This window comes from Crocodylus siamensis, chromosome 2, assembly GCF_052110815.1.
Source record: "Crocodylus siamensis isolate JL-2025a chromosome 2, ASM5211081v1, whole genome shotgun sequence".
In the NCBI taxonomy this organism is placed as follows: domain Eukaryota; kingdom Metazoa; phylum Chordata; order Crocodylia; family Crocodylidae; genus Crocodylus; species Crocodylus siamensis.
This window is the reverse complement of record NC_143396.1, coordinates 283,795,013-283,822,545: the sequence shown is the minus strand read 5'-3', so window position 1 is coordinate 283,822,545 and position 27,533 is coordinate 283,795,013. Positions and strand designations below refer to the sequence as shown.

General features: G+C 44.2%; 1 protein-coding gene across 1 annotated transcript in view; it reads right to left on the bottom strand.

The window, feature by feature from the left end:
* PELI2 (pellino E3 ubiquitin protein ligase family member 2) overlaps window positions 1-27,533 on the bottom strand; it is a 119,189-nt gene that overhangs the window by 68,302 nt on the left and 23,354 nt on the right. The window contains exon 2 of the mRNA XM_090034263.1: window positions 8,150-8,279. Within this exon, the coding sequence (XP_089890389.1) occupies window positions 8,150-8,279 (130 nt within the window). The remainder of the gene's footprint in view (window positions 1-8,149; window positions 8,280-27,533) is intronic.

Here is a 27,533-nt window from a genome sequence, read left to right as displayed (position 1 = left end):
AGAACATACTAGTGGCAACATTATATTAAAACTAGGGTGAACACAGTGATGGGGAGCCCCCACCCCACACACTTCCCCCGCACTCCTGAACAAGCACCTCAGGGTCCCATTCACCACCCTGGCTGGGCAGCACCACCAGCCCCTGCCCCAGTCCCTCCCTCACTGTGAGGACCTCAATCTACCCCCCCATTCCCCTTGCCCCCCACAACTTACCTGCAAGGCGGTGCTCTCCACGCTACCCAGTTACTTTTCTGGCCACGTGCATGCTGCAACTGTGCACATGCCCGCAGTCTCCGGGGGCCCAGCCAGAAGGCACATTATATTTAAATCGGTAAGATTATCGGCTACACAGGCCAAAAAATAACTGATAGCCAGTAATGTTAATTTTCCTTTTATCAGTGCTTATCCAACATCTGTGCACCTCTAACTAAAACATGGGATGGACCATAAAGACCTACCCCCTTTATGCCCCCCCCCCATCCACTTCTTGCACACCAATGTTTTGAAGCCGTTTCTTACCTAAACAAACCTGACAGTATTCTGTATTATGCCATCCATCAACAACAGGAACACCTTAAGTGACAGACCTGGTAAAACTTATTCCCTCTGGGAAGAGGAATTTATGTGCAGTGTAGCCTCTTGCTTTGGTGGAGTGTTTACACTGCTAGTATCACCCCACAAAGCCTTGAGCTTGTCAATTTGCTTGGAGGAGCTAATGTCACAAGACTATATTTTAGTACTGATTTAACAGATTTTAAATACATACAGGTACGGTACAAAAAAGATCCATTAGTAACACCTAAATCTATTTCCTAAAGTAAGATCTGCTATTAACTAGCTGCAATTTGTTCAACCTCAAGCCAGCCTAAGAGGCATTGCAACTATTAGCTTGGAATTTGAAATGGTATGATAGAATGAAGGAGCACACCCGTTAGCAGTATGTCCTATTTAAGGCTGTAGAAAAAAACCCCCAAACCACATCACACCTGCAGTACAGAAAGACGGGAGGAAAACAGACAGTTCAAGGTAGCTTCTTTCATTTCATGCAGTCCTCCAATGAGTCTTCAGTGCCTTCCATCCCCTATGACAGCCTATTTCAAATGCCTTCCATAAGTAGAAAGAGAGAGATAGTTGTGTTAGTCTGAAATTAGGCAGAAGGCAGGGCAGGGCAGCCCCTCCAATAAACTCTTCTTGAGTTCCAGACTTTTTGTATAAAGTTATAAGCTTACAGAGAGAATAAGCAAGTGCATTAAGTGCCACCTTGCACTGTGTTCCAATGCTATGTAAGACGAGCCAAAAATCCCCTGACTAGTCCTGAAAAAGGAGACTATTAGGAAGGTTAAAGAATCAAGGGAGCCTGCAAATTTGCAACTGGTTTCCTATTTGTTGAACATGGCAGTATCTAGCCACTGTATGTGCTCATCAGTGGACTACTCAGAGAAATCGTTACCTCCTGTCCAATTAAACCTTCCTGATAGTTTGTGAAGCTATCAAGTGCTGCCTGACCCCAATTCTGACTACATAAGCTGCATCCAGAAGCATTTAGAATGGAAGGCTCCTTAAGAATAAGCACATTTTAAGATAAATAAGAACATTTAGTTCTTCCTTGCCTATCCCTATCAATAACACGTCAGTCACGCATACCAAAATCAGAAGAGGAAAGTGCTGCCAACACTATCTTCCTGATCTATGCAGATGGAAGGATCAGCTTTGGAAAAAATCGTCATGGGAAGTCCCATGCTTGCTCATCTTCCCTTGTCTTCCAAGTAAAAAGAGTGTTATCACCAACCCTAGCAATTACTTGCATCTCTCCATTTTGCAATACCCCACAGCAGCCTGAAATTTGCTTAGGTCTGCAGGAACCTAATTTGTGACTGTATCTGGTGCTGTTGTGGTGAAGCAGAAACCAACCCTGCAGGTAGAGCTGGACCAGGAATCAGAAAGACCCTCTCCACCCAGCTTGAAATACCAACTTCAAGCCAAGGAAAGATGTTCTTTTCCCCTACTGCAAGCCAACAAAAATGAAACTTCAGTCCCAAGCAAGCCAGACCACATGCCTGTAAAGAGGCATTTAATACTTTTCTTTTTGTTTTCCCAACAATTTAGCAATTCAAGAATGCTTAAATGAAAGCAAATGCAGATTCTTCTAGCACCGAGTGTCAAGACACGATATTTAATCATCAATAAAAAGGGGTAGCCATGCTTTAACAAGACTGCTCACGTAGGTTCTTAGCCAGAATGCAGGACCTCCATCTAAACTGCTTGGTTTCATGAACCCGCAATTCTCAGGCAATGCTTTAGACCAATGGTGCTTGGCCTTCTTGCCCGGTGGCTCGATCAGCAGTGCCTGGTCTGTCTGTAGGCTGGATCCGGTCGGTGGTCCCAATCCTGCTCCCTGGGTGGGCATAGCAGGCACCATCTGGCCATATGCAAGGGGACCAGCTGGCTTCCATGCAGCCCCCTGGGGGGAGGGGGCTACTCAACCAGGCCCAGCAGGTAGAGGGTGGCTGTATTAATGGCCACCACTTCCCTGCTGCCAAATTTCCTGACCCATGGGCAACCCCACAGGCCAAATGTGAGCACTCCACGGGCTGCGTTTGGCCCAAGGGTCAGAGGTTGAGCAACCTTGCTTTATAACAGCCAATGAAGGCTGATGTATAAGCCTCCAAATCTGACATTTCAAATTCACATCCGGAAGATTTGCACAAGCAAGCATGACTACTCGACTATTAGTTGACACATTTCAAATCCAATGTAGCCTCCATTTGCATATAGCTAAAAAAAAAGTCACAACATTTGGAATTCTTTCAGCAAGTTTTTGCTGTTTTCTTTATTAGCAATAAGAAAACATCTCAAGTCCCACCAAGGTCAATTATGACCTTCAGAAGGCTGACGTTGATCTCAATATGCTTCATAGAGGGAAGACATCCATAAATTATACCCCCAGCTTTCTCCGCTATTCAGAGAGACATCCCCTGCAGCCCTGCAAGATGAAATAGTCCCACAAGATCATGTTCAGGTTTCACTAATAGCGACAAAAGGAGAAAGCTCCCTTTAGCTTGTTTTGTAACCTGTGAAGTTTATGCTTAAAAGCTGCCAGTCTAGTAATATGTCACACTCCCCATTAAAAGGGAAACTAAAATCAAAGTTATTTGAACATTCACGCTGAAACAATTAGCAATGAAATAGCATAAGAGCTCTCTTACAAGTTAACTTTATGCAATATTGATAGTTTCGTGCCCACTAGAAATGGATCTCTCAAATGGATGCTCTTGGCTTTGCAGAACAACATGGTATAGTAGAAAACTACCTGAAGAATGCCTAAGGCCTCAAATCACCAAAATAGATGTTCAGTTTCATGCGCTAGATATTAATGGGGTTTGTACATAAGCAGTCTCACCATGTGTCACTCTATGCAAAAGCATATGATGGATGAGCACTACATTCTGTTGGAAATACTGAGGTTCATTTGTTGTCCGTGACTTTGCTGTTGGCATGGACCATCACTCTGAAGCCACAGCAGCAAGGAGTGATCTTTTTTGCAAAAAAGGTTCAATTAAGGCCACTAGCAGAAAGTGCGAAAGCAAAATAAGCATCTGCCTCAACTGGAACCTATCAATTTTGCAGTGTCCATGCAAAGGGGCAAACAACAAGAATCGAAGTTTTATAACCAGGAAGTTAAAAGCGGGGGAAGGAATCTGCTTCTTTACATTCTGTACAGTGAAAAGTACCATTTAGACTTTCATGGCTGAAAAGAGACCTATGCTGAAACAGCCAGAGCATAACAAAAAAGTTAATGTCAAGCTGTAAGTTATTTGCAGGAACAAAGGAAGGTCCCTCTCTTTTCTTTATTCCAGGTTCCTGGAACCATTTACAATGAGCTGTGCATAAACCTTTCTAGCAGAAATTGATTTAGTTTCAGGTTTCTTAGGTGTCAGAAAGCCCTATCAAAAGGTTTAAAATTTAAAAAGGTCCTTTTGCATATCTGAGGCAGCACTAGCTGAAATCCACTGCATCACCGCTGTCTGGCATACATCCATAAGCCTTCCCTTACACAGCAATATAAGTACACAAAAGATTTCTTATAAAGGTTCAGAGAAAGTGCAAAAGAATAATTTCAACCCGACGTATCTACCTGAATCCAACATCTCAAGAGAGTAAGAGGTTTTAATTACCAACTCGCACTTCCCTTATCGTCTTCATAAAAGCACTGACTGCATTGTGTACATTTTATCCACATTACAATAAATGTAATGCGGATGAAAGTTATTATGTTAGCTAACCAGATGCCTTGGGGTGCTTGGCAGGCGGTTAAATATTGTGAAACCCAGATGTTAGAAGATACCGTATCTGAAGTGTAGGCTTTGTTTTGCTTCCCCCACTATGAAAAGTGCACGCACATCTCCAAAATCCACAGCATTATGTAGTTTTGCTGAACATTTCTAGCCAATATGGACCAAATATTAACAGCACATACAAAACAGCCCCATACCGGACCTTAAGTTTTGAAGGGGACTTCAACAGGTAGCCTGAACAAAAAAGGTTCGTTGGGCAAGAAAGATTTTTTTTGGTATGGACAACTGTTACAGTATATGATGTAGTATAGCAGCATAACCCTTTTGTTTATTATGTGTTGCATAAAGCATTCATTAAATCACTAATTTCTACACTGCCTATCTATGGATATAGTGAGTTGCTATACAGCAAATAGACCAACAATCACATGCCTGTCAGAGCTCAGTGAAATAAAACATACTGCACTTACAGCGACTTAAAAGGTCTGGGCCCTCCCCACTTCTGCCATTACCTCCCCATAACAGGTAGGAGGGGTGAGGGGGAGGAACAAATTTAAAAGGACGACCCCCAATAATTTAGATCCTATACATGGAAAATTATAACCGAGAAGTGGGGGTAATCATCCTAAAGATATGGAGCTGCCTTAGACTTGGGTAAACACAGCATATACTTTGCACACGTATGTATATTTATAAATACATGCTGTATATTTATATGTATTCATGCAGTCAGTCAGTCAGTCATTCACCTGCTTCGTTTAAGAGCGAACTGGATTCTGCCTTGCTCGCCATCTAGCCTCGAGGTAACAGCATGCCAAATAGTGGGAGATCTGCATTTGCCAATGACAGCAGCCGCCTATATATCTGGAAAGGCCAATCTTGAAGACTTTGCTCAGACTTTTATTTAGCTGATGTCTTCTGCTCTCCTGCACCTCAACCTTGTGATCAGGGAGGGACCAGATGTGATCTATGGTCCTTGAGGGTGTAGCTGTGCATTACCTCTTTGCCGACTCTTATTTTCTGGGGGATATGTGTTTCACATTTCCCTCCCCACTGCCATTCACAGTTCTCACCTCCCTTCCTCCACCACTTTACGAAGTGGCGATTTTTCAGCTTCTCAATCAGGTCCTGCATCTTGACCCTCCTACTCTTAGCGCTCCTCATCCTAGCTTTAGGAAAGTGTATAATGCCATTCTGGATGCTCAGCAAGCCTTCGTCATGTGTGCTATGCATCTTAAGGCAACAGGTACTCAGAATGGGGCTGCTGTTCAGAAAGTCATCAAAGATGAGATCTTTAAAAAAGAAAAAAAAGAAACCCCACCTGTGACTTTATCTCTGTTTGTCTTAGTGATTGGAGGACAGCTTACTATCTTCTTCTGCCTCTTCCCCCAGTTCACTTCTACTCATGAAATGTGGGGTTTGTCATTAGGTTACCTAGCTCTGCCTCATGCCCTTCCACAATGAGGAAGCGGATGGATTTGAATCTCTGGAAAACAAAAAAAAGCAGGAAACAGCCGTGTATTTCTTGCTCCTGCCTATATCCCTGTTTTGACTGTCATCCTAGGGTAGCAAGAGGAACAGGGACCAAAACAGGATCAGGTGTGGGTGAAACTGTCCTGCTACTCCAGTTTCCACGAGGAGCATGGGGTGAGGGTGGGGGGCAGGGATGGATCAGAAAGAGCTGCACTGCTAGAGGCAGCTTTGCTGCCAGCGGTATGCTCCTTTGGGAGCGCTAATGCCAGGGGAGTGCCTGCATGTGGTACAGCCCTTCCCAAGCTGGCTTTGCAACACAGGGCAGTTTCACTGCAGTTACACAGCCCTTCCCAGCAGCAGAACCCAGCTGAGCAGCCTCAGGTAAGCCAAGGCAGCACTAAAAGTGGTCCTCAGCCCAAGGTTTCCCTGCATTAAAAAACCCCACCAAAAATAAAAAGCGGTGGTAGGATGCCTTCACCCTGAAAAGGTTGAGAACCACTTCCCTAAGGGCTCAAAAAAGGCACCCACATCTATTTAACGGTTGAAGGCAACTCTGAATCCTTGAGGTTTGCAAAACTGCAGCCGACTAGCCAAATGGCTCTTTGCAGCCTCTGTCTAAAATTGTTCTACGTCTCCTTAAAGATCCAGTCACGTACCCTGACTATAAATGGCTGTTTTCTTTACAGCATTTCTCCAAATGAAAAGCAGATTGACAAAAGCACCATTCTCTCCTCTTGGAGCCGTATCTTCTGCCGAATCATTTGGTAAATACATAGTTTGAGGATCAGAACTTGTGGTACAGGTGATATCTTTTATTAGACCACCTCGATATTTGCAAAAAAATAAAAGTCTTTAATTTGCAAGCTATTTTTTTTTTTAAGTTTGTGGATTCATTTTACTACCTGTGTCTTCCCCATCTTCCATTCTTCAAACCAAATATTAAAGCAGTTTAAGGCTTCTAAAAACATGATGAAGATCTGCATTAAGTAATTGGACAGCTCTTCAGTGCTTTTTTCTTCTTAAGCCAAATACACATCAGGACTCTAGTATGCTGACTGCCCTTTTCTATTCATATTCACCATTTGCCATTAAGTTTTCTTCATTTCTATTAATGATCTGAGATTTATTTTTAACTCACAGTTGCACAATGGGCATTCCTCTTCCCATGCATAGAATTTAGCATTAATGATATTCTCCTGACATTGGTTCTTCCTCCTGCCTCGGTACACAGTATCACTGCGTTTTCTTTACATCAATTTTATTGCCTTTCTTTTGTTGTAAATATGTATGTTCTAGAATAATTAAAGAAAAACAGCAAATCTAATCTGAAATCAGGTATCCAGGTTGTAGCCACATTGGTCTAGAGGAAAAAGCAATCAGGACTCATAGTAGAGGTGCTACCTTTTATGAGACCAACTCGATCCTTGCAAAAAAGTTCTTTAATTGCAAGCTTTCAGGCACAAACGACCTTCATCAGGCCTGATGAAGGGTGTTTAAAAGCAACTTAAAATGTCTAAAATAATGAAGTTTCTTTAATAAAAACTTTAACCAAAATCTATGGCGCACAGTCTATGTTTGGACAAACTCTTACATGACTTGACAAATATATTATCTAGATCTCAAATCAAAGTCCACTGTCAAAAACTGATAGCTACCTTGCCCATATTTTAGGATCTCAGTAACTATAAATAACAATGTGTAGAAAAGAAGTGTCTCACCCACATTGCACAGGACGTACCATATTCAACTAAAACAGAACACCATTCTTTAGCAAGTTACCATCTCTTTGACCAGGAGCTTCAGTTTACTTCCCTATCATGACTAGGTTAGGGGAAGGGAGGGTATATACACACCAGACAACCCATGGGACACTTTTGTGCATGTTATACAACCACACATTTTTATGAATTACTAGAATCCCAGGGAGATCAACACTGTTTTGCTCAACAGAACGCTAATTTTCTTCCTGAAAAGGTGTTAACTGAAGTGCAAGCAACAGCTTAAGCATCAACACGTTAAAAGTTACCTCTGGCTATGCAGCAAAAATAGGTCCCACGCTCTAGATGTTAGAGCCACATTTTGTTCTGTACCTCAAATAGCAAACAAAATAATAATAATTGTCCTACCAATAAGCCATTGTATGGAAGCCATAGGATCAGAAATTAAAGTTCTTTTCAAAGGCAGCTTTCAAGTTTTAATCAGAGCAAGTATCACCAGAAAGAGGAGACACTGAAGATTTCTCATCACACTCTTTCACTGATTCAAAACACCAAGAACCACTGAAATGGCAACGAAGCACAAAAAAGGGGGGCAAGTACACTACTAATATTGTATCTTCAGTCAAGATATCAAGAGGAGAAAGCTCTCCAACAGCCACATACCTTGGATGCTTGAGGGGTAGAAATCACATGAACAGTACTAGGTTTGACTCCATTAGCTTTGGGTCGTTTGTAGAGAGCAAATCTGCTTTTCCTACGTCCTCTGTCACCATTAGGCAGGGAGCCATTGTACCTACAAACAAAACAAAAAGTTAGCCTGGGATAAGCAAGAGAAAGCAGTAACAATGCTCATAAAACTGTCACAGCACATCGTAAAGATCATACAGCAGGAAGAATCATGCCCTGGAACAAAACGAAAACCAATCTATGCAGGTTCATTTTCTGAAGAGTTTCAACAAGAGTTGATTCCAGTTGACAAGTGTGCAGTACTCAGCACTTTCCTTACCAATATTTTCAATATCAATACTTACCTAACACTAAGAAAGGGCAGCAATTGATTACACTGCCTCCAAGACAGTTGGTTGTAGGAACGAGTAGTTGTTCTTAACAGGGACACCACGGCCCCACTGGGTACCATGAGATCCAGGAGCCTAAAAAGGCTGAGAACCACTGAAGTAGGGAAACGCCGTCTGACCACTACAACGAAACAATTATTTGGTTTCCCAACCAATTCCAGTTTTTCTGTGCTCAGGGTACAATTTATCACTTCTGAACATTGCAAATATTGGACTCTTTAGAAGCAGGTGTTTCTCCCTTCTTCCACGAGCCATCAAGAGATAGCTCTGCGAGAAGCAGGATCTGTAAGTGACTTCAGATCACAAGTCTCATTAGAAATGGATGCAATCTGTTCCCTGAAGTCAGAGATTTTCATAAGCTCCTAACAAGCATTGAGAACAAGGAAATCAAAGACCCATTCTGCAGGTCAGATCTGACTCAAAGAGGTACTTCACCTGGCCCATGGAGCCCCTGGAAGGGCCAGGCATTTGGGGGTGGGGTGGGAAGGGGTAGGGCCTGCCACCAGACTCCCATGCTGGCGACAAGTCAGCCATGACAACCTCATGCCACAGCTGCTCGCTCTGCGCCACTGTGCCCAGATCCAGCCCAGGAGGAAGGATCTGTTTTTTTCACCCCCTACACGGCTTACAGAGGATTTCCCTGGAAAGGACAAGCTTTAAGTTTCCCCCATCTTCCCCGAAACCTTTGGTGAAGAACCGCTTTCTTATTACAGTCCTGGCACATGTTGCAACGTGCTTGTGAGTTGCCATAAGTGCTTTTATAAATGTGTCTCCCAAGGTTGTCTGTGCAAGTGACAGATGCGGTCCCACATGCCATCCCTTCTTGCTCAAGCAGATTTCATACCTACTCATCTTGACAAATTACTAAAGTAGGTCAATTTACAAATTTGAATAGAAAATTGTCTCGTTTTCTGCAGTCAGGGACGTTCATTCTCTACAGCTTCACTTTCCAAGGACAGCCTGCTAGCATAATAAGGAAGAGAAGGAAGGAGGGAGATGGAAGGAAAGCTGGAAGTTGGCTAGTATCCTTAGAAAAGCAAAAACATACAAAAATTCCAGAGACCCTTGAAAACTAATTTATACAAATGATTTAAGTGGTCCAGTCCGCATCCCCTACCCCCAACAGGCTACATCATTTCAACTGTGCCTCATGGGAAGGCAGCAGTCACTCCACAAATCAGGTTACGATCAAGTTTGTTATAACAAGGCTCACTGGGAAGTAGATGTACTTTCCCAGGCAGAGCCTTATTTTAGGCAACAGATGGATAATGCAAGGAATAAGTAAGTGTATGTAGAGATTCAGGCAGCTGCCTTATTCTTTGCTTTAATTGATTTAGCTCTCATAAGGCGCATAATAAGTGAGGCAGGAAGGATGGTCGCATGGTTAAGGATGCTAAATGGTGCCCTGGAGAACTGGCTCTACCCCTGCCTCTGCCATCGAACTCCTATGTAGCACTGGGCAAGTCACATAAAAAAAACTAAAACTTCACAGGGGGTCACTGTCTTATTGCTGGGTACCCGACTTGAGACACCTGGGGCCTGCTTTGCAGCAGTGCATAAATGCAAGTGAAGTCACAGGAACTTTTAAACTCCTCTTAACATTTAATCTAAAAGCTAGATCCCTACAAGTCAGTGGGCCCTTTTCAGTTGAACTCCAGTTTAACTCAGTTTCTTATACTGGTATATAAAAAGAAGGGTAATACCACCCTACCACAAAGAAGTGGTATGAAAAGGATTCATTAGGGTTTGTAAAATACTTGTACATTACATTTATGATCAGCTCATAAATTAAGTTGACAGAACTGAATTAATCCATAACATCTGATGAAGTACAGGCAACCCCCGCTCTTAATTGGTTCCTGAAAAACCTAGTGTTAAGCGAAATGAGCATTAAGCAAAACTGAAAGTATCTGATGACCCAAGATGGCAACTGCAAGTGTTTTTAATGACCCAAGATGGCAACCGCGAGCGTTATAACGAAACTAGCTGAGTGCTAAGTGGAATCAGGCATCAATTTCAAATGAGCATTATAGTGAAACAACGTTAAGCAAGGGTTGCTTGTAAGCCGTTGCCTACAAAAGCTTAAGCATCTTTGAACTAGTTAGTGTCTGAGGTACTACCCTGACCTGGCTTCTGGCTTAAAAACCAAATTCAGTGCAGGGTTTAGATGGTGTGAAAAAGTTTTGGCCTATACATTCAATAAGCTGCCTTTCAACAATCACACTTTCTTGACAGCCAAGTAAGACAAGGCCTTGCAGAAACAAATAGCACAACCATGCAAGACTAAAGCACATGTACACAGAAGAGACATGCAACCAGATGTTGTACAGACAACCTCAAATTCTAATATTTTCTAACTCTGGAGAGTTTTGATGCTTTGCAGGAGAGCTTTCTACATTCTCACCCCGCTCCCTCCATATCTATATAGCAAACTAAATGCCAGTAAAACATGCAGGCAGGTTTTAGCTTGCCTTCTCAAATGCTAGTTTTCTTTGAAGAAACCAATAACATATGATTTCATGAGGAGTTAGAAATGAAGCTAATATTTTGTATTTTAAGTTTTTCTAGATCCAACTCGTCTAAGTTGGAAACAAAGAGCGATATAGAAGAATGTGGTTTCTATATCAAGTAGCAGTCTTAGAAGTCATACAGAAGTAAGGCTGGAAGGAACCTCCAGAGGTCATCTAGTTCAGCCCCCTGCCTGAAACGGGATCATCCCTATCCAAAACATCCCATACAACCATAATCTAAACTCTACATGAAACTACAGTCAACCCTGACCCAGCACAGACCTAACACCCTAACACGCCGCAGGTAAAGCAGGCGAACCACAGCAGTCAACATCCTGCTTCTATGAAACGTTGTCAATATACATGTAAGAGGTCCTGGGCTGAAGGCCATGCTCCCTGCTACAGGGAGCCCCCACCATTATACCTAGCTGACCATGGGGTAAAATTCTTTCCTAACCACAAATATGGGGATTGGTCTGACTTTGAACAGAGGGGCAAGGCCCTCTAGCCAGGAACATCCAGCTTGCTCCTAGCAGAAACATCAGCACACCCCAGCTGAAGTCCCTGACCTTAGCTGTAGCCAACACCCAATGCATCTTGGGAGGCTTAAAAAAAATCCTGACACAGCAGGAAAAAAGTGGAAGGGGGGTGGGGGGGAGAGGAAAAGGAGCAACCAGGAAAGCCCAGAAGCACGGGAAATACCCATGGTAGAACATAGGTATGGTCACACCTAGATCATCTCTGACCAGTGGCTGTCCAACCTCTTCTTCAACACCTCCAGTGATGAAGAGTCTACAACTTCTGTAAAAGCTGATTTCATATGAATTCTCACACTTTCATTTTGCAAAGTACCTGTGTGTTAGATTTTGTCCAAGACAGAGGCCTTTGAAAATGGTTACATCTTTTTACACCATCATCTGCAAAAACACTTTGCTTTGCTCACATTATTCCTCCAATTCCTCTAGTCAGATTAGGCAAATTCATGAAAATTGTATGTATATATTTTAATGACAAGCTATACAGCTGTAAGGAAAAAAAGCAAGTTTACTGCCACATGTCAGAATGCTACAAAAAGTTTTCCTTCCCTAAAGTACTGGAATAGCTCAGAGTGGTAATCTTAGTATTTTAATTTGTAGGAGTGTTTCTGGCTGCAGCCTTCTATCAAAACTTATTCTGGAGGCAGAGAATCTATTTAATTTTAAACACTGTAGTGCACCTGAAGGGCTGAAAAAAATATCTTTCATTTAAAACCTAAAACCAGAGTTGCAATCAGAAAGAAGAAAGCATTTGTTATGCTTTACTTTTAGAGCTACAGCTTGTCTTTTGCCTCTAGCTCTGGAAAATAGATCAGAAGCAGGTTAGTAAACGTACATAAATGTTATATGAATGCAGGGAATCCCCTTCTTGGCCATAGGTAATAGTTACTATATAAACGTATCCCGCATTTCTTTAGGCCAGAAGTACTCAGTGTGTTCACCCTGGGGGCAGCACATGCAATCCTGCAGCTGTCCTGGTAGGCCACACTGTTCACCACCACTACCTAAAGCTTGAGATACCAGCAACTGAACCACCTCAAATACCCAAGATCCTTTCCAGACAAACACAGGGATCTCCCTTCCTCACTAATGAAGCCCTCCCCAGTCCCACCCTGCATGCTCAAGGCCTGAACTCCACCAGACTTGTGCATTCCTGTTAGAAGGTGCATTCACCTTTCTTCCCATATTGGATATTTATGAAGCAGCAGAAGCAGCCCCTCTCCTTAGTTTCCTTTCTGTGTCCCTATTTCAACTTCCCTCTTATTAGTGACTGGGCTATCCCTCTTTCTTATTACATGGGATGGGGGTGGGAGGGTATCCTGCTTCTCCTTCCATGGTTCATTTTTTCCTGCAGTACAGTACCAGACAATTGCTCTTGGGCCTTCTCCAAGCTGGTCCAGGCACAGCAGCCCCAGTTCCTGCAGAACCATGAGAAGGAGGAGGAAGAGGAAGAAGAGAAAGAACAGTTAGATAAGAGCTAGAGGCAGAGGGATGATGATGGCAATAGCCATATCCCTGCCCCACAGGAACCACTGCAGCTTCTAGGCTCATGGCTCTGTAGATCCACCCCGATTCAACAGCAACCAGAGCGGTCTTGGGTCCCCTCCAACTCTCTTCCCCCACCAAGGTCCATACCCCAACTTGCAGGTTGACAACCCCGGCTCTACCACATCAATGTCTGAAATATGAAATGTGTCAAACTATGAGCAACCAACCTACAGAAAGTGAAAACCCTTTCAACCCCATCAAAAGCCTAGAGCCGGTGGGCTCCGTACCATTAGTATGCAGCATGTTCCAGAGCTAAAGGCCCTTTAAGCAAGAACTTCCTGCTCGCATGCTATTATCTGAAGTTCCCTAAAATCTCTGAGATGCCAGAAGGTGTCAGAGGAAAGCAAGACAAAAGAAAAAACGTGGCTTAAAAAAGACGTATCCACACTATTCTGTCAAAGTCTCCTAGTGCCAGAATTTGCTGGAGACCTATGCTGCTTGTTAAAACAGTATCGTCTGATCTTGCAAGATATGAATTCTGCTTCTACATCAGCACCACTTCCATCACTTCAAAGATCAGTGGTACTGAACTGCAGGTAAAGTCTCAAATATAAAGCACCAAAGCCACAAACAGCTTTGGATACTTGAACTGCACCCAGAAACCAACTTATGTACAGAAGTGCTCTGTCCACTTGTGATTTAGAGCATTTTTCCGGGGGGGGGGGGTTGTTGCTCTAAGCCTCCCTGCATTTTGCAGGCTAGGAGGCTCCACAGCCTCCTGGGGCTGCAGGAGACTGCAAGAATGGCAGACCAGTGGAGAAGGTGGAGCTGGGCACAGACCAAGGGAACAGCAGGGGCACAGAAAGACAAATGGGGGCTGGCAGAAGTGGGGTAGGGGGAGCTGGGGGGGAAAGAGGTGCCATTCCAGCCCCCAGGCAATGCCCAGGTGCTATGCCAAGCTCCCAGCCATGGCTGCTCTGGGGCTCCATGATCTGTGGATGTTTGATGAGCCCCATCCTGCACCGCCCCTTCCCAGCCTCTCCCTCTCTTCCCCTCCCTCTCGCTCTCATCCAGGACTGCAGAGGCCTTTCCCAAATGTGCCGTGCCAGGAGAGAGCAGGGTCTCCAGCCAGGCAGGAGGGCAGCGCCAACGCTCTCTGTTAAAACACAGCGCTTCAAATTTAATAGCTTTTTTAACAAGGGTTAATTTAAAGCACTATACCCATTTTTAAAGTGCTGTGCAGCCATGCACTTCTGTTAAGTCATGACAATAAAGATCTTTAAATTGTGAAGAGAACAACTTCAGTATACAACCTTAAAGTCACTGTCAAAGCAAGGACTGCAAAGACAAAAAAAGAAAGCACTTCACAGCCATGGGTACCAGTAACCCCCCGGCTCCCCCAAACTATGGTTATCCCACAAGCAAGTTGTAATTAGCCAGTTTTTTAGTACCTTAAATGTGGGGTAGCATACAAGCATTGTATACCATTACCATGTCTATAACATTGAGCTTCTGAAATGATCTTCTGTAAGCTAATAGACAAATACTCTTCATAAGGAACCAATTCCACCAAGATAAGCAAAAGCTTTTGCACAGAAACTACATAATGTTGGTGTAAACTCCACTGCAGAGTTGTGTCTTAGGGCAAACCTCTCGTCTCCATTCTAGAAACTAAACTGAAAAAATGCCCTCACCCATGTATAGCGTGGCTATAATCTGTAGTCCAGGGGTTCCCAAACGTTTTCTAATTGTGTACCCCTTCCAGATTTACCAGCTCCCTGTGTACCCCTACCAGGATACACTTTCTATTTTAACCCCTGAAATGCCAATTATAAAAATTAAACCCACCACTACCCAATCTCTCCCGTGTACCCCCCCAGAGATGTCCTGCGTACCCCCAAGGGCACATGTACCACACTTTGGAAAACCCTGCTGTAGTCCATTGCAAGTTGGTAATAACTCAGCCAAACATGTCCCTGCAGCAAACAACAGTTTGTACAAGCCGGGACTTGTCACAGCTTGCGTAATAAAAGCGAGGAAGACTCCTATGTCAACAACGTCCCCTTTCACAATGGAAAAACTGGTCCTTTCCAACTTGATAAAGTATTTCTGGGCAATACCAGAAATAGTAAGTACACACTGCAAGTATCATTCAGAACTAGAGAAGTGTCTGAAGTCTATTATTCAGCATAGCAACATCAAAACTACTGCTTGTTTGGGTTTTTTTTATTTACATGCAAGACAAGTCTAAAGAAATCTTCTACTGCTGGAAGGCCTTCTGTTGAGGGAACACCTCCAGTATTTTCTCCTTTTGAAAATGGACTAATAGAAAAGCCACATAATCTTGCTGACGTGTGCATGGGGTGGGGCTGCTCATTACCACACACCGTTTGGCATTTAAAACTCTGGCACAGAAACATTTCAGTTGTGCAAGATTTAGGATTAGCACTCCAAGCCCTAATTTAGGGAGTATGTTAAGTAATTCACCTCTGCAGCTAGGAAAGCCAGATTTGTTACATCAAGGAAATGCCACTTCAGGTTGTTTCTACCGCAGGCTTTAAAAGCAACTGCTCTGAAGTAGGTTTTAGTCCATCAGACAAAAAAACAAAACAAACAGAAAACCACACACCACTTTTCCATGCCTGCCAAATATCTCAGAACAGCAATGAGTAAAGGACATGGGGAAGGAAGGAGAAAGAAACATACCCTGCATTCAGGCACGTTAGACTGCCGTGGAAGTGCTGCCACACAGCAGCACTCAGCAGGGAACTCCTCTGTGAGCCAACGCACAAAAAGGAAGCTTACAAGAAGTGGAAATTTGGACAAACAACTAGGGAGAAGTATAAGAGTATTGCCTGGGCATGCAGGAACGAAGTCAGGAAGGCCAAACCACAATTTAAACTGCAGCTAGCAAGGGACACGAAGGCTAATAAAGGTTTCTACAAGCAAGCCAGCAACAAGGAAGGCCAACCGTACCTTGTCGTGCATCCACAGATGCATCTCTAGCAGGTCCAAGGAGGTGATCCTCCCCCTCTATGCGGCACTGGTCAGGCCACAGCTGGAGGACTGCGTCCAGCTCTGGGCACTGCACTGCAGGAGGGATGTGGACAGCGTGGAGAGGGTCCAGAGGAGGCCACCCGCATGGTCAGGGGGCAGCAGGGCAGGCCCTACGAGGAGAGGCTACGGGACCTGAACCTGCTCAGCCTCCACAGGAGAAGGCTGAGGGGGGATCTAGTGGCCTGTTACAAACTAGTCAGGGGGGACCAGCAGGCATTGGGGGGTCCCTGTTCCCCCAGGTGCTACCAGGAGTGACTAGAAATAAACGGTCACAAGCCGGCAGAGGGTAGATTCAGACTAGACATCAGGAGGCGCGACTTCACGGTCAAGGCGGCTAGGGCCTGGAACCAACTTCCAAGAGAAGTGGCGCAGGCTCCTACCCTGGGGGTCTTTAAGAGGAAGCTGGATGAACACCTTGCTGGGGTCATTTGACCCCAGTACTCTTTCCTGCCATGGCAGGGGGTCGGACTTGATGATCTGCTCAGGTCCCTTCCAACCCTACTAACTATGAAACCACGAAACAAGAGGAAGATCAGGTCAAGTGTGGGTCCAGTACTGAATGGGGGAAATACCCAGCGACAGATGATATAGAAAGGCTGAAGTACTCAATCCTTTTTTAGCTCAGCCGTCACAGGCAAGGTCAGCTTCCAGACTACTGCAGTGGACAGCACAGTTTGGGGAGGAGGTGAGCAGCCAGGAGCAGTGAAAGAACAGGTTGAACATATGAGTCCATGAGATGCACCCAAGGGTGCGGAAGGAGTTGACCTATGTGACTGCAGAGCTGCTGGCCATTATCTTTGAAAGCTCGTGTCACCTGGGAGAGGTCCTGGGTGTTGGAAAAGGGCAAACAGTGCCCATCTTTAAGAAAGGGAACAAGGAGGATCCAGGGAACTCTAGACTGGTCAGCCTCAACTCAGCCCATGGAAAAATCATGAAGCAGGATCCTTAAGCAATCCATTTCTAAGCACTTGGAGGAGGAGAAGGTGATTAGGAACAGTTAGCATGGATTCAGGAAGGGCAAGTCATGCCTGACCAACCTGATTGTCTTCTATGATAAGATGACTGACTGTGGAGGCAGGGAGACCAGCAGACATGGTTTACCTCTACTTCAGCCAGGCTTTTGATACCGTCTCCCACAACATTCTTGCAAGCAAGCTAAGGAAATCCAGGTTTGATGAACAGACTAAGGTGGAGAGAAAACTGGCTGGATCATCAGACTCAAAAGGGAAGCAATCAGTGGCTCCATATCATAGCAGCCAGCTATCCAAGGGGTTGGTCCGTGGGCCAGTTCTGTTCAGTATCAACTTCAATGACCTGCAAGACGGGACGGAGTGCACCCCCCGCACGTTCATGGATGACGCCAAGCTTGGGGGGACAGTAGATACGCTGGAGGGCAGGGCTAGGATTCAAAGAGATTTAGACAAATTGGAGGACTGGACCAAAAGAAATCTCATGAGGTTCAATAAAGACAACTACAAAGCCCTGCACTCAGGACAGAACAATCCCATGGCTGAGGACCGACTGGCTAAACAGCAGCTCTGCACTGGGGGTTACAGTGGACAATAATCTGGAGAGGTTGTGGGCTCTCCACTCCTAGAGGTTTTTAAGACCCGATTCAATTATTTTAGCATACAAATGTAATGTCCCTGTTTTGCCCATCAACAGAAAAGCACTGGATAAATTTTCACTCTTTAAAAATGGCTCTTGGGTATGTCTATTAGCACTATGTATATTACCCCAATTACCATTTGAATGGAGAATGGATTTATACCTGAACTCATTCTGAGCTAGCTTATTGTACCAGCAAAAACTATTTAAAAATCCCCCCATATCTGAAGACCTGGTAAAGAACTCCATGGAGTTTACTATAAACCTGCTACTCCTGCCCCTGTAAGGACAGGTAGTCCAGCAGTCAATCCTTCCTAGAAAAAGTCTTTGAATGCTCATGAGAGTCCTGGTCAGGGGGATTTCCTTCAGCACTTCGTAGCAAGATGCAAAGTGCTATAACACAAGCCAGTAGGTTTAACTATCCCCTTGTAGAACCACCCAATCATTTTACCTCTAATAGCTGCTTAACAAACCAGCAAGTTCCCTTTCATCCTACAGGCATCAAATTTTCCATGATATTGTATGTGCAGGGGTTTTTTGGGGTTTTTTTTTTTTTTTTTGCGGGGGGGGGGGGGGCGTTGTGGGTTTTTTTGGGGGGTGGAGGGTGAGTTGCCATTTACTGAGTTACTTGCTGAAGGAAAAAAAAGATTGTGGCAGAGATACTAAAGTTAGGAGCAGAAATACTGCTTAAAGTTAAATTAATATAGAAATGCTTCATTGGTGCCTTACTCAAGAGTTCCCTTGCTTGGCACAATAAAGAAGGTCCACAGATCCTGGATGCTGGGTCTCTAAGTCCCTGCAACCATTGCGGGAGGCAAAATCTAACCCTAGGGCAAAGCAAGTGCTTTGTGAATCTTATCCACCGAGACGTTTCCACAGCCGAAACTGCCTCTGGACACTAGTTTTTGTTTAGAAAACATTTCATTTTCCTACTGATAAAGTGGACAGTCTGCCTACACAGTAAGAATTTCAAACCAATTAAACCCCAAGTTGTAATTAACAGCCCCAGCCTTCCTTTATTAACTGCCATTCAGGATGTGTTGCATACATGGGTCTTGTTACTTAACGAAATAACTTTGGGGGTTAGGCATTAAATTCTTGTTCTTAATCTGTTGCGTGGTCCATAGATGCGTGCCATTGCACTTTTCCTAGGAGTGTTCTTTCATAGAGGGTACAAAGGGAACCAGCATGGTCAGAGACACTAAAAGGACAGACTTTTTCCTGCTACTATAGCACTACTGCAAGCAGTTCCCATCTGAACAGAAACCTTGCAATTCAGGTGGGAAACCCCCCCCCACAAAACTAGCTTCACTGCTAGAAGATCAGATCCTTTGCCAATGGTTAGAACATCTATGGGTGCAGTTGCCATTTTGGATGGCAATGTTTTGACTGAACTCAGTCATAACATCCATTTTCCCTTGGAAGTGAACCAACAGTGGCCTGCCAATTCTCGACTGCCCAAGTGAGCTTCTCTTTGAAGGACTGCAGATCATGCTGACAAGGACATGGCCAAGATGTTATTCTTTATGAGCACCTCAGAGAAGTCCAGACATGCAAGCAGCAGAGGCTTGCTATCATATTAGATGGCCCTGAACCCTTGCTGAATTTATGCTGTTCTTGCTGTTGTTTCGATCAGACCTCTGAAACCGTTTTTTGAGCTCTCCACCCCTTGGTTTTGGATCTGTGGCAACCGCCGTCCAACTGGCTTGATCTTGGAGAAGGCTGGCAGTTGTCTGAGCGGCTTCAAGCCACCTGAATGACAACCTTCCTGGGGAGGCCTTTGCTGAAGGACAGCTAAGAGAAAGCTCTGTAGCTGGCTCATGTGAGCACAGGCCTACTACAGCTGTCTGCATAGATGACCGACTCCTAAGAGGGAGAAGTGTATGGACAGATGTGCCCCTTGAGAGCTAATGTTCAGGAGATTTCTCAGTTTCTCCCTACAAAAGATATCCAAAACACAGTATACATACCACACACTTTGCAGAAAAGCATTCATTTCCATTATGAAATGGAAAAGCCTGCTGAGAGTAGCGGTAGTAGATTTTCCTAGGGGAGAGAGGCTGACTTGGGTCTTCAGGTCTCACAGGGAGCACAGAGAGATCCAGTGGCTATAAGGAAAGGGACTCCCCCTGCCTATTAGTGGCAGATTTTGATAGACTGGAGATTTCAGAGCCCCTTAAGTTTCCTCTGAGCAGGGAGAAACTGCAATTCACTCAGCAGACAGCATAGCCTGTGAAGGCCATGACACCTGGCCTACGTCCTTGATTGGCCTCGGCCAGTGGCGTTCAACATCCAGACCAGGAGGCTGCCCACGGTCCTGGGCATCTGGCAGCAGGGGAACAGTGGCAGGATTAACTGTGATGGCTCCCAAGCAGCAGAAATTAACATTGCCACCACTCCCCGACTGCCAGAGTCCTGACTACAAGGAATCCAGCTTGCTGGGCCAATCCTGCCTGTAGGGCCAAAAGGTAGATCACAAGTGGCCCGAACTGGCAGAGGACACTACAGCACTCCCTAGGTGATATTTTCCAGTTGCATCTCAAGTTTCACTTCTAATAAATGCTTCTTAATTAAGGGGTGCGGAGGATTATTAAACAGTAGTGGAACAAACATCTACTTAAAAATCAACTGAATACAGGGTATTTAAAAACCCTGTACATGCACACACATACATATTCAGGTCCCCCCCCCCAAGTGTCAGACATGTTATTTATGTACAAGCCATCTCTTCCCCTTTACATACATGAGCTCCGTTTCCATGTTTCCTCTTCCCCTTTATTTTAAGTTAATTAGGTTCCTTTACTGGATTCATCACCATGATACTCAAGTGGTTTGCAAGGATGAGGCTTAAACCGAAGACCAGTGAAGTCACCAGGCTTTGGAAGGAGGCTCATGCTAATCAACTTCTGTTTTGTGGAGCGGTCTCCCTTTCCTCCACCCCTCCGAGGAAAAACAGGCCAAGGAAGCATAAGCCACTCTGTTCTGCGGCATGTCAAGGCCAGGTCAAAGCAGTGAGCTTAGTATGTGATGCAGAAGGAGAGATGTGTGGCATTTTAGCTCCTGCAGGAGTAGATACCACAGCTCTGGGCTATGTTCATGGAAGTCAGTTCCTGCACAACTGAAATTACTGAACCAGTGGAACAAAGTTGTTAAAAAATTAGTCAAGGGATTTTTGGGAATCATGTGTAAAACCACGATTTGAAACTTGCCATTATTTTGATAAAAGCTAACAGAGTGGGTGGTAGATGGGGGCATTACTGAATTGTGGTGCTGCAGTAACATGCTGCAGGGTCTCCTTCCCACTCCAAACAGTAGTTATGAGGAGTGAAGCTTTAAAGACCACATAAAGGATAACAGCTATAATCCATTATCTCCTGACCAGAGGCACTTATTACAGCCAGGTTATCAGATGACTAGGATAAGATAAAATGGTAAGACATTAGTTACAGATGATGCTGGATGAAGGCTCAACAAAGAAGACAGGACCCACATGCTGACGGTTTGATTTGTGGCTATGACTCTGACAAGTGAAGACCAAACCATGGCTACCAGTTCAGAGCACCTCTCCCTCTACCTGCAGGCATGACTTCCATCTAGTAAGACGGACGTTTAACCATCTGTTTATGTGAGATTTTCCCCTCAGATATTGAGGTGAAACTCTTACAAGTTGAGCAAGTTGACCAAAAAGTCCATTACTTTAAACATAATAAAATCAAAGCCTCTCAACAAAACCTCCCAACACATAGTTCACCATGGTTAAGTATGTAAATTCTTAAAATCTGAGATAAGACAGAACGAGGCTCAACAGCTCCTAAAGTAAAAAAATAAAGTTCTGTATGAGCTTTTATGAATAATGCAAACTCTTCCCTTTGCAGGTCATCTTTTTAAGGCTGATGCCTCTGGGCAGAATAGTAGAAATGGGAAGAGAGGGTGTTGCCTAACCTGCTTAAGGATTTTTTTTTATTCACTTACAAATTTCCCTTCAACAAGAGTTGGCCAAAACTGGTTTTAGAGAATAATTCAGGTTTTAAAAGACCTGCATATCTGGGAACAAAACACAGCTTTAATGCTAAATACCATAAGTGGAAACAGTACATGCGGAAATGGAAGGTCTGGTTACACAAAGATGCAATGTGCTATTCTAGGATTTAGACACTGGGGCTAGCAGAGAGAGGCTAGCTATAAAATTTTGGATGACAAAAAACATTTACGGGGCTGTAACCAGCACAGCTCTGCTTCTGGGGCAAAGTTTAGTTTCTTTTTACTTGCATAAACACAAAATATAGAAGTGACTTTCTTACACAAACACAAGTCTGAGTAGATGCTCAAAGTGAATTCTGCTGATCCCGTCACAAAAGGCTAAACTCCCCACACATCTGAGTGTCAGCACCAAAAAAGCCCACTTTATCCACGTGTGTGCATCCAAGCTTTTTGGAATAGCTATGTTTGTACAACATTACATTATTAGGATGATGTTAAAGGTGCCTGCAAACCCCTCCTTGGTCATTATGCAGGGGCAAAGCCCTGTTCTATTATCATAGCTTCAACTAGGCAGGCAGGACTGGCTGTTAATTAAGCTGGCTATTTTGCTTGTCAAATTGAGCATATTTACTCAAGTTGATACAGATACGGACCTCTTTATTTTCTTTTTATTACACTCCAAAATCCAAGTGCAATTGCTATATATACTGTGATACTACTACATTGCCAATAGTCATCTTGGAAAAAAGCCTGAACTCTAATTCATTAAGTTTCTTCCATTTTTAAAGTCACAGCTGGCATCTCAGTTTCTGATCAGAATCAGAAATGAGTTTTAACTTAATATTTGGTTCAAAGGTTCTGCTCAAATTACTCATAGTACCACAGGTGTGCACGATGCATTCATTACATGCAAAAAAATCCCTACTGCACAAAGCTTACAAATTAAAAATCAAATCACGTCCACAGAACATGTTGCTGAGATGCAACTTATATGGGTGGGAAAGTAGGGTTACAATGTAAATGGGTAGTTTTCCCAAAAAACCATCACTTCTGGAGGATCACCAAAGTATTTTACACAATACCTTACAGGATTGTTTTTGGTTGGGACTATGAGGCTACCAAGGCAAAAAGGTCAAATTGCTTCCCTAAATTTACAACGAAAAACTGGCAGAGTTCAGATACAGCTGCTGGTCTTGTATTTTTGCCTTAAAAGGAAGCTACAAAATTTGAAGATTAAGGAGGAGGGGAAAAAAAGCGAGACACTGAAATATGTTGCCCATTTCATTGCTTTGGCATGACGCAAATGCTCAGGTCAAAGAGGAGAATGTTTTAACACTTAAGTGGAATCAAAGCCAGGCTTGCTACAGAAAGCCCATTATCTTCCTGAAGGCAAAAAGCAAGCAAATCCAGAAGCAAGATAAGCCTTTATCATATCAAATGGCTTTTGGTCATTGTTCTGTTCAGCCATTACAAATTAATTATTAATCCTTAAAAAGAAGGAAAGGAGTCCTTATAATCAGACATGGAGAGCATACTGTTCACATTCCACTTTCAGAGGCTGCCAGGTTTCTCAGTTTTGCTTACCTGGCTGAAATCTCCTAGGCATCTCTAAATGTGACATCATCTGTTTTTTTCCAAGTTTGTTGAACCTGTTGAACTCATCACCTTGCAAGGCAAGACACTGCGGTGCCACCCACTCTCCTGAAGCTCCCATAGCCTCAAATGCTGAGCGTTAAAGGGCCATATTCAGAAACTTCCCACACCATTAAATGAAGACCTTAGAATGGGAGCAGGCGAGTTTCCACCCGAGACCTGACTGGGCCTAGTAGGGACTTTGTCAGCAGCAGGAATCATCCTCCTTGGATAGATCCAGGCCTTCATACTCAGCAGCCAGCAGCTGACTCAAGAGAAGGGGCTCTGAACGGTGGGAAGGGAAGACTCATCTCCCCTCGGAGCTATAAGCCTCTGGCATGAGACCTTTCCCTCCCACTTGATTTCAAGAGAAGATAAAGTGAACAAGGGGCAGATCAATACTATAACGCTCCACAACTGCAAAGACAGCTCCATCCTATCCAGCTTACACAAACACAAAAGAGAAGATGATCAGTCTTCCCCACCTACAGGAAGATGCTGCAAGGGATGGAAATAGAGCCCTATTACATAGCTCCAAAACTACATAGAGCCCTATTACGTAGCTCTGGCACAAACATGGAAGAAGGTGAAAGTCTGCGCTCCAATGCAGCTGTCACAAAAACATAAAGTTAGGGTGGGCCACGAGGGAGAGTGCTAGAGACACTCCACTTGACCCTACTTTGATTCAAGGACATTCTTCATATCCGCCTAGGAACAGATATTCTCCATCTTAGTCTTGAAATGCAAGTCAGAGCATTGCATATAAACACTTGGCTTGCACCATCCCCTGTGAACAAATAAGTTTAGTTTGAGCAGAAACTCCTTCTCCAAGAAATGTATGTTCCAAAGGACTATGACCTAGTGTCCAAACACTATGACACTTTGTACTATACTGTACATAGGCTGCAGTAAAGACAGCACAAGCAAGGCACCAAAGTAGCCCACTGACCCCCAAACCAGAGAAACTGCACTTTTAATTCCCAATCCTGTACAAGGAAGATCTACTCTAGCCAGTGGCAGTGCAGAGGTCCTGGTCTTTGCGGCACATCTAGTACACAAAGGGGTTGGCAACATTTTTGGGCAGTGTGCTCAAAACACCCACAACTTCAACATGTAAGATGTTGGCATGCCAGGGCAGATGGTGGAGGAGCCAGGAGGGGCCCAATCCCTGTTAATGCTGTGTAGCCCGCTCCCTTCCCCGCCATCCACCCAGACGCACGCGCACCAAGCAAAATGCCTTTGAAAGTTGACTGCATTTATCGAAGACTCTTCACCGATGTGATCTAGAAAGCATAAGCTGTTGCAAGTAGTCAAATATAAAAGTGGCCTGGTCTTTCCAAAGGGACCTTCCTTCTGAGAACAAACAAAGTGATTTGGGTATATGATGCTCTATTATTTCAGTTCCTGGATAAGCAGCAGAAATCTTAAATTCTCTTATCTCAGAAATCCACACGCATCTATGAAATGATGAAAAACTGGAACTCAAGTTCACTGTTTACCACAAACTTGAGTCATATATAGCCCCATTCTTTCCCACATGTTAATGAACTTTGTCAGCAGGTTTGAACTGAAAGCCAGACTGGGAAATGGCATACCAGAAAACAAATCATCACAGAATAAATGACTAAATGAGTCACCCACCAAAGATATTCTCCCAGTTGCCAGCTGTACAGTTACACTGTTTGCTGGATACTGAAGAATAAAACTATTTTCTTAGCAGAACAGTACCTAAAATGCAGGGAAAGCACAGCTGACTAACTCTTCTGCAAAGTTTTGTGCACAACATTAGCTCAATTATATGTATACGGATTTAAATACAAAAAAGTAATGCAGACCACATTTTCACAGATTGTGAGGGGCTGGAAGGGACCTTGCAGATCATCGAGTCCAGCCCCCCTGCTCTAGGCAGGAAGACAACTGGGGTCAAGTGACCCCAACCAGGTGACTGTCCTGTCTCATCTTGAAAACCTCCAGGGTAGGTGACTGCACCACCTCTGGAGGGAGTTTCTTCCACAGTCTGGACACTCTGACTGTGAAGGAGTTTTTCCTGGAATTGAGCCCGAAGCAGCCTTTCAGGAGTTTGTATCCATTGGTCCTGGTCTTCCCCAGGGGTGCCCTGGTGAACACTTGCTCACCGAGCTCCTGATGCGCTCCTCTGATACAGCGGTAAGCCTCTATCAAGTCCTCTCTCAACCTTCTCTTCTTTAGGCTAAAGAGGCCCAGGTCCCTCAGCCTTTCCTCATATGGCTTGCCTTGCTCTTTCCTGGACCCTCTCAAGTTTTTCCACATCCTTTCTGAAGCGCGGCGCCCAGAATTGGACATAGTCCTCCAGCTGCGGTTTCGCCACTGCTGAGTATCACCTCCTTACTTTTACACGAGCTGCATCAGTTGATGCATGCCAGCAGGTTGTTAGCTCCACTGGCCACCGCATTGCACTGTCAGCTCATGTTCATGCAATGGTCAATCATTACCCCTAGGTCCCTTTCAGCCATGGTGCAGGTCAGGCTGTTACCTCTGAGCCTGTAGGTATGGTGAAGGTTACTTGTCCCCATATGGAGCCTTACACCTGGAAGTGTTAAACTTCACGTTGTTCTGGTCTGCCCAGCTCTCCAGCCTGTCCAGGTCTGCCTGTATCAGCAACCTATCTCCTGGCCACACTGCCCCATAACTTGGTGTCGTCCATGAACTTGGCCAGCGAGCTTTTCGCTCCCAATCCAAATCACTGATAAAGATGTTGAAAAGCACCGATCCAAATTTTGAAAAGTTTAAGTGAGGGAAAAAAAATTAAGAATCAGTTTTAAACAGTTTCAAATATTACAATACCTCGCCCTCAAAATTTCAATGTACAAATAACATGGGGGTGGGGAAAGAGTACTAAAATGAACTATTTAGAAAGCTTGGCTATTGCACAGAAAAAAGTCTTTTATACAGTAATGCAGCATTATTTTTAAACACTAAAAAACAAAAAACAAAAAACAAAAAAAAAAAATCCCCAAACAGTGATAGGAGTATGATTTAAACTTTGTTGCCAAGACATATTTTTTGAGAACAAATTGTACCATATTACAGTACCTTCTCTGTGCGTGTATAGATATATTAAGTAAACAGAATTTAATAGCTCAAAAAAATCTAAGCAGTTATCTCGTTATTTCCTCCAGCCTTCATTTTTCAGAATGACGATTTATCATCAGTTACTTCTAGTCTTGTGAAACCATCCTTTGGTGGATTTAGATTTTTTTTAAATCTACAAAAAAGTTTCACATGCAGCTACATGCCGATTACACTACTACAAGAAATTCAGATGCAAGCTGCCCTCATAAAAGGCAATGTAAAAATGTTAATTTCAAAAGAGTATGTCATTTTCTGCAGGGAGCCTACCAAGGATACCTTTTCCCAAGTGACGTAAGGCCAAACTGCCCAGTTGTGGCCTTGGCTCCACCACGATCCGCTGGCTGGGAAACTGGCTTCGTGGTCGGACCCAGAGGGTTGTGATTGATGGCAGTCACTCATCATGGTGCCCTGTGACCAGTGGGGTCCCTCAAGGCTCTGTCCTGGGACCCATACTGTTCAACATCTTCATTAACGATGTGGACATTGGAGTCAGGAGTGGACTGGCCAAGTTCGCCAATGACACCAAACTTTGGGGCAAAGCATCCACGCCAGAAGACAGGCGGGTGATCCAGGCTGACCTGGACAAGCTCAGCAAATGGGCAGACGAGAACCTCATGGTGTTTAACACCGATAAATGCAAGGTTCTCCACCTTGGGAGGAAAAACCTGCAGCACCCTTATAGGCTCGGCAGTGCTACGTTGGATAGCACTACAGAAGAAAGAGACTTGGGGTTCATCATTGACCACAAGATGAACATGAGCCTGCAATGCGATGCTGCAGCTAGTAAAGCGACCAAAATGCTGGCGTGCATCCATAGATGCTTCTCGAGCAAATCCCGGGACGTCATTCTCCCCTTGTACTCAGCCTTAGTGAGGCCGCAGCTGGAGTACTGCGTCCAGTTTTGGGCTCCACAATTCAAAAAGGATGTGGAGAAGCTTGAGAGAGTCCAGAGGAGAGCCACGCGCCTGATCAGAGATCAGGAAAGCAGACCTTATGATGACAGGCCGAGAGCCACGGGGCTCTTTAGCCTGGAAAAGCGCAGGCTCAG